Source organism: Marmota flaviventris, chromosome 10, assembly GCF_047511675.1.
Source record: "Marmota flaviventris isolate mMarFla1 chromosome 10, mMarFla1.hap1, whole genome shotgun sequence".
NCBI classification, from domain to species: domain Eukaryota; kingdom Metazoa; phylum Chordata; class Mammalia; order Rodentia; family Sciuridae; genus Marmota; species Marmota flaviventris.
This window is the reverse complement of record NC_092507.1, coordinates 124,073,576-124,086,617: the sequence shown is the minus strand read 5'-3', so window position 1 is coordinate 124,086,617 and position 13,042 is coordinate 124,073,576. Positions and strand designations below refer to the sequence as shown.

Below are 13,042 nucleotides of genomic sequence, written 5' to 3'. Positions count from 1 at the left end.
TCAGTCCGCGGCGTCTGGGCAAAGTTCAGGGTGGCCCAGGAGCGCGGCGAGGGGGACTCCCTTCTAACCCTCCTGCTTTCGCCCCCCGACGGGCGCCCTGCCTTCTGCGCAGAGTTTGGATCCCCTGGGGCTCTGCAGCCCAGCCCCCCCCCCCCGCACCGCCTCGGGCCGCGTAGAAGGAGCCCGGGACAAGCCAAGCTGCGTCCTGTCTGTGGACCCCGCCTGTTTTCACCCGCTCTTCGCCTGCACAAGCCTGTGTGGGTCGCAGCCAGTCCAAGTGCTGCCCACTCCAGCGCACTGGCCAAGCCTTAATTCTCTTGAAAGGGCCTCAGGAAGAGCTCGGAGGGAGACGCCAGGACAACAGAACGGAGTAGGCTTCTCCCCTTTCTGTGTCCTCTGTCCTGCCTCTGAAGGTCAGCCGCACGCACACCGCAGTGCATAATTGGCTCCACTCTGCAGGGCATCTCTCCTGCCCTGCTCCTCCTGCCCTGCTCCTCCTGCCCCTGCTCCTCCTCCTCCTCCTCCCCCTTCTCCTCCTCCTCTTGCCCCAGCTCCCCTGGCCCTCCTCCAGCTCCTCTTCCTCCTCCTGCCCTGCTGTTTCTCCAACTCCTCCCCCTTCTCTTCCTCCTCTTGCCCCAGCTCCCCTGGCCCTCCTCCAGCTACCCTTACTCCTCCTGCCCTCCTACTCCCCTCCTCTTCCTCATACTCCTCTTTTCCCTGGTCCTCCTCCTCGCCCTCCTCCACCAGCTCTTCCTCCTCCTCCTGCCCCTGCTCCTCTGCCCTGCTCCTCTGCCTGCCCTGCTCTGCTCTTCCTCCTCCTCCTGCCCCTGCTCCTCCTCGCTCCCCAGCCCCTGCTCCTCCTCCCCTTCTTTCCCCTTTTCCTCCTCCTCCCTTTCCTCAACTTGCTCCCCCTCCTACTCCTCTTCCCCCATCCTCCTCCTCCTCCTGCCCCTCCCCTCCTCCTCCCCCTCCTCCTGCTCCTGCCCTGCTCCTCCTCCCCTTCTTTCCCCACTTCCACCTCCTCCCTTTCCTCCCCTTGCTCTCCCTGCTCCTCCTCTTCCCCCATCCTCCTCCCCGTGCCCCTGCTCCTCCTCCCCTTAATTACCGTCTTCCTCCTCCTCCCTTCCCTCCCCTTGCTCCCCCTCCTCCTCCTCCTGCCCTACTCTTCCTCCCCTTCCTTCCTGTTTTCCTCCTCCACCCTTTCCTTCTCTTGCTTCCCTCCTCCTCTTCCTTCTCATCCTCCTCCTCCTGGGCCTCCCCCTCCCCTCCAACCCCTCCTCCTCCTCCTGCCCTCCTCCTCCTCCCCTTCCTACCTGTCTTCCTCCTCCTCCGTTTCCTCCCCTTGCTCCCCCTCCTCCTCCTCTTCCCTCCCATCCTCCTCCTCCTGAACCTCCCCCTCTCCTCCTCCTCCTCGTCCTCCTCCTCCTCCTGCCCTCCTCCTCCTCCCCTTCCTTCCTGTCTTCCTCCTCCTCCCTTTCCTCCCCTTGCTCCCCCTCCTCCTCCTCTTCCCTCTCCTCCTCCTCCTCCTGGGCCTCCCCCTCCCCTCCTCCTCCTCCTCCTCCTCCTCCTGCCCTGCTCTTCCTCCCCTTCCTTCCTGTCTTCCTCCTCCACCCTTTCCTCCCCTTGCTCCCCACTCCTGGGATTAAATCTGCTCTTCTGCTTAGAGTTCTTGAATGGAAGCTTAGATGATACTTTGGGATTTTTTCATTGTTGACGTGTGCACTCATTGCTGTGAATGCACCTGTGAGCATTGGCTTGGTTCTATTGCTGTTTATTTACTTATGTACTTAACGTCATTAGAGATTGAACCCGGAGCACTTTACCACTGGGCTACATCCTGAACCCTTTTTTCACTTTTTATTTTGAGGCAACTTCTCCCTAAATTGCTAAGGCTGTCCTGAACTTGTAGTCTTCCTGCCTCAGCCACTCAAGTGGCTGGGATTACAGGAGCACCACTGGGCCTGACTCTATTGACACACTTGTATTTTCATTGTCATGTATTACAAATATTCAATATCTCCCGAGATATTTTGTTGCATCTGTTGTAATGAAGGGTTATGTTTCATTTGCAAATTTGGTTGTTTCCAGCTACCTTTCTCCTAGAGATTTCTTGTTGAGTTTCATTGTCCTGAGAGCATGCTTTGTATGATTTCTATTGCTTTCTATCTGTTGAAGTGTGTTTTATGGGCCAAAGTGTGCAGATCGTGGTGAGTATTTCACATGAGCTAGAGAAGAACATGTTTCTTCCTTGTCGAATGAGGTGATCTATAAACCTGTGGTGGTGCTGCCAGTTCAACCTTATCCTCTTTGATTTTCTACCTGCCGGATCTGTCGACGACCGATTGAGGGAGGCTGAAGTCTCCAACTATAGCCATGCATTTGTCTATACCTCCTTGCTCTTCTTTCAGGTTTTGCCTGACATATTCGGACACTCTCCTGTTAGAGACCCTATTATTAAGAATTGCATCATCTTCTTGGGGGAACTGACCACTTTATCATTAAGTAATATCCTTCCTTACCCCTGACGACTCTCCTTGCCCTGAAGTTTTCTCTGTCTGGAATCAACATAGCTCCTCCAGTTGTCTTTCAATTAGCATGGGCCTAGTGTATCTCTCTCCTTCTCTTGGAGGCCTTGTGACCCCTCAGGACCCCAAGGCTCTCTGATCCCATTATTGGGCTGCCTGCTGTCTTTCGGTCAGGAGATCCTGGTTGGCCTTTGGGGGTGGGGTTTCTCCTGCTCCTTGGGGCTGGCTCTGCACAGCATGTGCTTCAGGGCCTGCACATTCTCAGTCCAGCTGAGCCAGGGACTTGTCCTGAAGGGCTGGCCCAGTGTTGGAGTTGGGGCCGCTGTCCACACCACTGTTGGTGGTCCTGGAGAGGATGTGGGTCTGTGGAGGGGGCTGTGGGAAGGCTATCCTCTTGAATCGCACCGGGCACGTGGGCAGAAGATCTGGATTTCCTGCCTTCAGCATCCTCCCAGCTCTCAGGGAGAGAGCTCCTCTTCCATCTTACACGTTGCTTTCTCCCTTTCCCCGTTTTCACTTATAATTTATCTGTGCTTCTCCACATTTCAGTAGGTTCCTTGCTGGGCATGTTGACCTATGCCTTAGTTCTGTAGTCCAAGCTCCTCTGGAGGCTGAGGCAGGAGGATTGCTTGATCCCAGAGGTTTGGAGCCGCACTGGACAACACAGTGACAACCTCTCTCCTAATTTGTTTTTAAAGTAGGTTTCTGTTGGTTTGGAAGTTGCTCCGTATACCAGCAAGTGTCCTTGTGATTAGAGCAAGAAAAATCAAGATGAACCACTAAAGGAATATCTCTTCAGTGAGTCTGACATGGTCCGTTTTGATTTCCCGAGACAGAGAGAAACCTGCCATCATGATGACAGAGAGTGTTGACTATGCCCAACTTTTGGTCCATCCCTCATAAAGGAGAGTCTGGGGGACAGGAAGGAGGAATTGTTTTGTCGACATGCTATTAGGCTGAAGGCCTAGAGCTTTGGATTCACACACAGGCAAACAAGAGTCAAACTGAACTTGAGGCCTACCAGCCAGAAACCATCAAGGAATCTCTAACCTTCTGCTGTGACCATCAAATATGATTTCTTTATTTTGTTTTCCATGAGCATTTTATCAAGTTTCCTTTCTTGCCCCCCTCAGCAGACTGCTAACTTGCTTGTACAGTAGGCCCCATTTTTAAATCACTGAATGTTCAAGTAAGTTCTCTTCAAAGTCTTTATTGATGCACCATAATTATACCTAATAGCAGGATTCATTAGGCCATATTTGTACGTACAGTTAATGTAATCAACCTCATCGTCAGTACCTTTCATTTATTTCCCTCCTCCTCCCACTCTTTAAAACGTTAAGGTGTCCAGGTTTATGGTTCACAAACGAAGGCCACCCGGAGAACTTTCCTGCGATGCACGCACATCTTTATTGATCATCTGTGTAACTATTTAACTTTATGCAGTACTTATGAGCACATAAGTACTGTGTAAACTGTGAGGGAACCTGGGTACACACACCCTAGACGCAGTAGTGAGTGCTCTCGGGTACTCTGATTCGGGGAGACTTTTTAAAAACCACCCAACTTTAGGGGTTCTGGCAGAGACACTGGAATGGATTCAGCTTGGCCACCTCTCAGGAAACAGTGTGTCTAAGTGTCAGGGCCCTGCCCCCTGGGGAGGCCGTGTATGGTGGATTTTGAGTCACAGGCAGGTATGTTCTTGTTTCAGTATTAATACAAACATTGGCAGGGTTTGGCACAGACCTGTAATACCAGTGGCTCACAAGGCCCAGGCAGAGGGGGGTGGCAAGTTCCAGTCCACTCTTGGCAACTTAGTGAGGCCCTAAGGAATTTAGGGGGACCCTGTCTCCAAGACTAAGAAGGGCCAGGGGTCTCACTCAGTGGTTCAGTGCTCCTGGGTTCAATACCTGGGAACCAGGAAAAGAAAAAACAGACATTAAACATGTTTGAGGGCTGTGGTTGTGGCTCAGTGGTAGAGCACTTGCCTCACATATGTGTGGCACTGGGATCAATTCTCAGCATCACATATAAATACATAAATAAACAAACAAATAAATAAAGGTCCATCAACATCTAATAAAATTAAAAAAAAAAAAAACATGTTTGACTGGTTTTTATTTTAATTCAACAAATCTGCATTCATTGTGAAAAAGAATATATTCCCTTCCCAGACCAACAAACCTATCTTAATTATATGAAAAAGAGAGTTCCCTGCACAGCAATCCTCCCTTGATGAAACACCTTTACCTAATTTGCGTCCTGTAAGCCAAGGCACTCGGGAGTCCCAGGTCCCATCTTGACAATCCTGGGGTTTCCCTGGGTCAAGGGAAAAGTGGGAAGACCAGGAAAAGGAAAATCACAGTATCGCTTGCAGAACTTTCACCTGAGGACAGGAAAGTGTTCACCCGAGGCAGAGAAAGATGGGGGACATACGGGTATTTCCTGTGCCTGAGCCTAAAGAGCAATTGGCCCCGCGTGTTTGTAGCGCAAACGAAGTCCTTGGCACTGGTCCCTAGGCATGCCGTTCGTCCCTGGGCACCTCCGAGCACGATTCAGAGGCCGCCTTCGTGGGTTCCATGGTGTAATGGTGAGCACTCTGGACTCTGAATCCAGCGATCCGAGTTCAAATCTCGGTGGAACCTTTCCCTTTTCTTTGTCGGAAGTCCCCAGCCGGCCTCCGTGGGACCCAGGAAGGACCCAGCCCCAGCCCTGTCCTCCGCGGACCCTGAGCTGGGAAGGCGGCGGCCACCACCCCGAGAAAGCCTTCGCTGCGAGGCCTGTGCCCGATGCAGGCGGCCACTGGTGGCTCTGCATAGGCAGATTCTGTCCAGAGTTTCTGGCTCCTCTGCGGAGGTGACCCGGGGCAGAGAGCGGAGTCGCCGGACCCTCCAGCGAGCGGCGGCGTGGAGGTCCCGGGCGCCAGGGGACACGAGCTGCAGCCCGAGCGGCGAGCCGAGACCGCGGGGACTTGGCGCAGCCCGCCGGGCCCCAGGGAGAGGAGGCGTCGCGCCGCGGCCGGGGCCGAAGTGCGGTGCTCTCTGAAGCCGAGCTGCGGGCAAGGCTCGGGTCCTGACCACTGCCCACAGTGTTCTGGGCCCTGCAGCGTCGAGCCACGGAGGGGGCTGACCCCGGCAGCGCCGCGGAGCCCCGGGAGGCCACACGGCTGGCCACCAGCAGAAACGGGAAGGGCAGGGCGAAGGGGGCGGCGCAGCCCAGCCCAGGTCGCCGCCTGTGGCTCCTCCCGGCTCAGGGAGGCTCCCTCCGGTAGCCATCCACCGGGCACGCCGCCCCGGACGCAGCCCAGCACTTGCCGGGCCTGGGTTCCCGCACCTTCCTTTCTGGGCGGGCGGGAGGGGGTCGGTGCAGCGAGGCAGAGGCCCGCGGCTTGCTGGCTCCCTGGTTTGGAGTGCAGGAAGGAAACGCACGAAGCCCGCTTTCCCTGAGGCCGGTCTGCAGGCCTGGGATGGAACACTACCCCAGCTTCAAGGCACGGGCACACTGAATGGCAGAAGTCAAAGCAATTTGGGAACAGAGTGGAAAGTGTACCACCCCCACCCCCCTTCTCCATGGAAGCAGGTCCTAAGACCCTCACCTGAGAGGGATCCCCTGTACCCAGATGAAAGAAGCATCTTATCTCTGAGCCAGGGACACGACATGAACCGAGTGGGCCTTGCTTCCTTTCCTTGCTGATCACCTTAGATCACTCTCCTTTTGTGGCATGGTCTTCCTTAACTGCCGTCCACTCTTCAACAATGTCATGTAGAAAACACCTCTGGGTCCACAGCTTACTCCCGTGTCTCTTCCTTAGGAAGGAAGGCACTGTGGCAGGAAAAGCTTGTGACTAAATAAACGTGCGTGCTTTCCTCTTGTTACTCTGTGTCTTCATATAGAGGCCTCGGCCATGAGCTGAGGATGGGCGAGGAATGAGCATTTCCCCTGCCCTCCATGTAAAAATGCTTTCCACCCTGCCACTAAGACACGTTATGGAGGCAGTTTTGAAGCCATAATTTGATTCAATATCCCCCTTTAAACGAGAGAAAATTCCCAGGTACGATGAAGTCTATGGCTCATTCTCTATAGCTCTTTTCAGGGCAAACCTACTGTAGGTTGAGGCGTTTTCCTGGGACACTCCTGGGAGCAGGAGTCCCTGCTGCTCAGAGAGGAGGACTGCACTCTCCCTCTGAGGGTCTTCGGCCTCCAAAAAGCTCCAGTGATGAAACTGACATTTAAATAAAATCAGCATGAAACCTTTATATTGCCTCACGGTGTCAGGTTTGAGTCCATGGTCAGCTGAGTCTGTTTTTGTTTCTTTTCTTTTTCTTCCTTTGTAAAATTTTGAGCTGTGGTGAGGCAGAACCATCACCCCAGAAGGATGAGACAGAGGAAAGTTGCTCACCCTCTGGCAAACAGGAAGCAGGAAAGGGTCAGGGACAAGACATGGTCCCCAAGGTCATGCCACCAAGGACTCACTCCCTTCTACTAGGTGCCACCTTCTACAGATTTCACCACCTCCCAATAATGCCGTTAAGTTTGTGAACCCATCAATGCATCAATCCAGTGAAGTTAGAGCCCTCGCAATCCAACCACTTCCCCCAAATTGGTTCACCTCTGAACACGACTGCACTGGGGCCAAGCCTTTGTGGACTGGATGTTCCAGATACCAACCTAACGATTGGTTTTCGTCATGTCCTATGCTTTTAAAAAATTTTACATTTTACCTGTAGATGGACACAATATCTTCACTTAGTTATTTTTATGCAGCGCTGAAGATTGAACCCTGGGCCTCGCACGTCCAGGCGAGCACTCTACCGCTGAGCCACAATCCCAGACCACGATCAATTTTTTGTGCAGTTTCACTCAAAATACTGTCACTATAAGTTACTTTTGCCTATTGTTGCAGGGTAGTGTTCCAATGGATGGATGCATCATTCTGTATCCATTCCTTTCCTGATGGACATTTGTATTGCTTCCAGTTTGGGGACAGTCACAAAAGAATGTATTAAACAGAAATCATTTTTTTGTGGATATGTATATAAATTCTGTCTTAAATGTGGTATCCTTCAATACTAACTTACTTTGTTACTTTGTGAATGGATATTTCATTTATAAATGCAAGTTCATTCAGATGTTATGAAAGCCCAAAGCGGAAGTCTATGCACTTTCCTTTATATTTCATATTTACAGAGAAAAACTTTATCTTGGATATTGTTTCCTTTTGGCCTATTTTTCATGTAGGCTGCACACATCTAGGTCTATTACCAGATTATCTCATTTGATTTTTTTAATATTAATTTTTTAGTTATAGGTGGACACATATTTGTATGTGGTGCTGGGGATCCAACCCACTGCCTCACACCTGGTAGGCGAGTGTTAGAGTCTGTAAACAAGTCAAAATATCACCTGGCATTTTGCCAGGGGAATGTTAGAGTTTGTAAACAAGTCTGGATGATGCCTGGCAAAATGTCAGAGGGAGTGGTTTGAGAAGTAACAAAAGCAAGCCATTAAGTGTGGAGATTCCTTATTGGTTGACTGATGTATCTAGTTTATGCTAATTAGATAAGCTGTGTGGAATGTATAAATACTGCTCCTGTCCTGCAATAAATGGCTCCTACTCCTGCTGTATCAACATACACAAGTTCTTCGTCACCCCCCGGTTATTTTGCTGCAGCCGGACTGCGGCAGATGGTGGCCCATACGGCGAGCCCCGGGACACTCGGGGGTAAGTGACGAAAAAAAGCTGCCCGTCCATAGATAGGACGGGAGCAAATCTGCTCGTCCCTAGGCAGATAGGGCGAGAGGAAAAATGGCTATTTCAAGAAAATGGAGAAGATTGATACAGTATATTTGTGTCTTGTTTTGTCTCAGTGTATTGTATTGTCTTTATGATGAAAATATGGAAGGGGTGAGAAGTAAATTACTAAGGGAAGGAGGCACCCCAGTGGAACCAAGAATAGTTAGGGCATGTGTTGATAAGAGCCCAGGAACTCTAGTCAGAAAGAAAAAGAAAGTTCAGAAGAAGAAGGATTATCAGGAAAAAAGTTGCAGCAAAAGGCTATTACTAAATACTTTTCGTTACCGGAGGGTGCGTGAAGCGGAGAGGCGGCTGCCGAGTGTGCAAGCCGGTCACTGCGCAGCAAGGATTTTCCAAGAGGCGGCGGCGACTGGCCCTTCCCCGCCTCCTGCCCGGGGAGCTGGCTCTTCCACTGCCGCGAGCCCAAATCTAGACCTGACCTGGAGGCACAGTCTCGCAGGCTCTTGCTCCCTGTGCCCAGTAGCAGTTTGAGTCTGGGACACTCCCCAGGGCCATCTGCGGCTGCCCAGGATGCCACAGCTGGCAGAAGACGCTACCAGCGTCCCTGATGTTTGGTCATTTTCAATGCCAATAACTAAACTACAATGGTTCTCCCACACCTGGAAGCTGATGAGTAATGAGCACTATTAATGCTATTTTAAATGCAAAAAAAAAAAAACCTTGAGATAATGTACTAAATTGTTCAGAAGGTTGTTTTCTTAGTAGAATGCTACAGGATTTTCTTTAGCCATCCTGAGTTCCTGCCTTCGTCCCAGTGCCGGTAAAGACCAAGGTGGAAGAATTTCCAGTGTTGCTGAAAACCAGAGGAGACTTCGGCTGAGAAACGGACGAAACTTCGGATCAAGCTAGCTGCCTGCAGAACTTACCTGGACTGTGATTTAAGCTAGCTGCCTGCAGAACTTACCTGGACTGTGATTTAAGCTAGCTGCCTGCAGAATTTACCTGGACTGTGAGTTAATCTATTGAGACACTGCTTTACCTGGACTGAGACAACAAACTGTAAGCTATAACAAATTGTAACTCGGTATCTTTGCTAACAGTGTCATTGCTGGTATAATTTTTCCAAGGGCTTCTTGCATGGAGCCATCAAGTGGCTTGGTATTGTGGCATTTTGTATCCTCCCTTTCTGTTTGTAGCAGGTTATTTATGGTGTTTCTGTAAAAACCACTATGGCCGTTATTTAAATTAAACAAAATGGGGAAATGTTAGAGTCTGTAAACAAGTCAAAATAACACCTGGCATTTTGCCAGGGGAATGTTAGAGTTTGTAAACAAGTCTGGATGGTGCCTGGCAAAATGCCAGAGGGAGTGGTTTGAGAAGTAACAAAAGCGAGCCATTAAGTGTGGAGATTCCTTATTGGTTGACTGATGTATCTAGTTTATGCTAATTAGATAAGCTGTGTGGAATGTATAAATACTGCTCCTGTCCTGCAATAAACGGCTCCCACTCCTGCTGTATCAACGTACACAAGTTCTTCGTCACCCCCCGGTTATTTTGCTGCAGCCGGACTGCGGCAGGCGAGCACTCTACTTCATTTGATTTATGCAACAATTGTATGAGTACTTAACATTCTCTTATTATTATTCTTATTTTTTTTCCATATGACTCTTGCAAAACTAAGACCAAGGAAACTGAAAGAGCGGACTGTAAGTCAGATAGAAGGCAACTGGTGGCTCCAGGACTGGAAAGATGTCCTTCCCAAAGACAGAAAACCCCAACGTCATGCGGGAACATCAGTGTTTCAGATAGGCCTGGAAATCCCTAGGCCAGCAGTTCCCACCTGCCATACTGGAGGGCTGCTCTTTGTCAGAAACTCCTCCCTCGGGGATCTGGAACATAAGATAGTGATCACAGCCCTGAGAACAAGGAAATTCCTTGGACACTCCACAAACCCAAAGTATTCTCCTCTGTATGGTGCTGAAAGTTGACCGGTCACGGTTCATCTACCTTGTATCCCCAACCCTTTTTTGCTGAGAGCCACGGCTGAGTCTGTATGGCCCCTGGCATTTTGCCAACTGTATTGGTTGACAGGGGAGGCATTACTATCCACCTGGGCTGCTACTTTTGAGTTCTGTGCTACTTTGGACTTCTCCTGGGGATTCCTGGGGATTCCCCGAGAGTTCCCATTGGTTGGGGAAGTGCAGGAGGAGGGATTTCTGGGAGAGATATTTCCAGCTGGAGGTTCCTGGAGGAGTGGTGTGGCATTGGGGAGAATTCCCCTGAGCGTGTGTGAAGTGTTTTCTTGCAGTTCAAAAATAAAGTTTGTTCCTGCTTCAGTGGGTCGTGATTTGTGCCCAGCCAGACTGCGGCACTTTTTATTCTTTGATTGGAGACAGCATCTGGTTCTGTTACCTAGGACCTTGTTGCCCCTGACTTTGAATTTGTGATCCTCCTGCTTCAGCCTCAGGTGTTTACAGGGATTACAGGCATGCAACAAAACACCTGGCACAATAAATTTCTTCCTTTCTTTCTGGCTTTTTTTTTTTTTCCTACTGGGAATTGAACTCAGGGGCACTCGACTATGGAGCCACATCCCCAGCCCTATTTTGTGTGTTATTTAGAGCCAGGGTCTCATGGAGCGCTTTGCTTTCCCTGACGCTGGCTTTGAATTCACAATCCTCCTCTGCCTCAGCCTCCTGAGTGCTGGGATTGAAGGAGAAGACATGACTTCTGACAGTGAAAAAGAATAACTATTTACAATTTGTTCTGCCATTTGAGGAGAGGGGGTATGTAGGAAGGAAGCCTCTATAATTTGACAGTGGAGCACACTATCGCAGAGGCTGAGAGAACAGCACTTTTTCTGACAATGAAAGTGATAAGCAAGGGCCTGAGGAAAGGGCTGGGGACGGTAAGGAAATGAGAATCATGAATGTGAAGAGGCTGGAAAGGATGGGTCGGTGTGATATCTAAAGTCACTTGAGAACAGATATAGTGTGTGACAGCAAGAGATCAAGCAAGTCAGCAATCACATAAGAAATGAAGTTTGAGGAAGGGTGATCTACTTAAAAGGCAAGGAGGTGGGTAGGAAAACCGCCCTAGTGGAAGCCCCCAGGATGGACTGTGGTCCTGAGTCCTGTACAAGAGCCTCTAATTTTATGCCCCTGGGAGGACAGCACAGAATTCCGACCCGGGTGGCCTCTGAAGATAGGAACAAGATCGCAGGATTGATCGTATCCGAGTCAATGCCTTCTAATAAATACTGTAGATACAGGCAGCTCTCCTACCATGGTTGCACAGCCTAAAAACGGTTGTTGGAAGGCACATTCTGTCGGCTCCACGCATGCCATTTGCCCATAGAAGCACTCACGTGAATTGGGAAAGAAGAACTGCTTCCTCTCAACACCGTGAGACATGGTTCAGAAAATAACCAGTAGGACACCTGCGGCAACACACACAAAGCAGTAATAATCTCAAGCAAAAATTAAAAACCCCGAAAACTCATGGAGGAAGTAAGACCCTTAATGCCAGGAGACACAGTTCTCTTGCGCCACTATTTTCACCTGTCCTGGATGCAAAATAATCACAGAAAATTGAAATCTGAGCAAGGAGAGGGGACAGGAGTACAGGCAGGTGTAGGGGATGCAACTGTAGGGAAAAGTGAGGTACAGGTCCGTCGACTCTATTTTACTGTCGTGAAACCTGGGGAGAGCGCGAATGCAGTCCCCACTACCACAAATTATGCAGCCGAGTTTCCCACATTTGGGGAAATCACAGGGGTCAGCACCTCCCAACTGCAATGAAGGATCGTGGTGTTTCCGCTGCCAGGTAAGTATGAGTGGCTCAGCTTCCCGCCCAACGCAGCCTCAAGCGCCCTCCACTGTACACACTGTACACACACGGTCACTTGACTCTCACACTCCCGGGTCCTCTTAGCCCTGGCGCAACGCATCCACCCCGCCTCGCGCAGCAGTCCTGCCTCGGCTCCCACAGCCCGGGAAAGCCTCCGCTTGCGAGCGGCAGGTGCCCACGCAGCAGCCCCTGCGCTGCCTCATCTCCATACGCCTCGCCCCGTCTGTGACATCACGAACCGCGCCCCGCCCCACGGCACTGGCCAGGGCTCACTTAGCTCCGACTTCTCCTGCATGGTCCCTGGCGCCTGCGGGAGCCCTGGCAGTGCGTGTGGAAAGTTCTGGTTCCGGTCCTGGTCCCCTGCCCCACCCGGCGTCGGGGCGGTGCACTGAGCCCGGGCCTGGTCTCCGGAACTGCGGGGCTCCTCACCCTGGGGCTCGTCCTTGAGCTGCTCTCCCAGCCTTGCCCTTAGGGTTCCTGTGGAAGACCAGCAGAGCCCTCCGACGGGGACCTGGGAAACAACGTAAAAAGGTCTAATGTTCTAGTTACCAGAGTGTGGATCAAAGGCTGAAGGACGAGACTGAAACAGCAGCCAAGCAAGGAAATGACCAATTTGGCAAGAAACAGAAACCTACAGGTTTGAGATATTGTACAAACACAAATGGAATTTTAAAAAAAATCAAAAGAACTTTATGACAAGATGCATAGCAATCCAACTTTTAAAAACTAAAGACAAAGAAACTACCTACAAAGAAAAACAGAAGGATAACAAATTATCTACAGGGTGAAACTAATTCTGATGACAGTGGAGTGCTCATCAGAAAACGTGGAGACAGAATTAAGTGGCACAAAGTTTCAAGAACCCAGGAAACAAGGGTCAAGCCACGCTCCTCCACAGCAATAAGCACCTTGA

General features: G+C 50.6%; 1 protein-coding gene, 1 non-coding gene and 1 pseudogene across 2 annotated transcripts in view; 2 read left to right on the top strand and 1 right to left on the bottom strand.

Annotated features, from left to right (window-relative positions):
• Positions 1-13,042, top strand: part of LOC139707427 (collagen alpha-1(I) chain-like) — a 39,496-nt gene that overhangs the window by 19,059 nt on the left and 7,395 nt on the right. The window contains exons 6-7 of the mRNA XM_071618666.1: positions 5,396-5,583; positions 5,632-5,792. Coding sequence (XP_071474767.1) covers positions 5,396-5,583; positions 5,632-5,792 — 349 coding nt within the window. The remainder of the gene's footprint in view (positions 1-5,395; positions 5,584-5,631; positions 5,793-13,042) is intronic.
• Trnaq-cug (transfer RNA glutamine (anticodon CUG)) lies at positions 5,099-5,170 on the top strand. Its single transcript has one exon. It is a non-coding gene; the product is annotated as a tRNA-Gln (tRNA).
• LOC139707513 (U1 spliceosomal RNA) lies at positions 11,980-12,113 on the bottom strand (annotated as a pseudogene).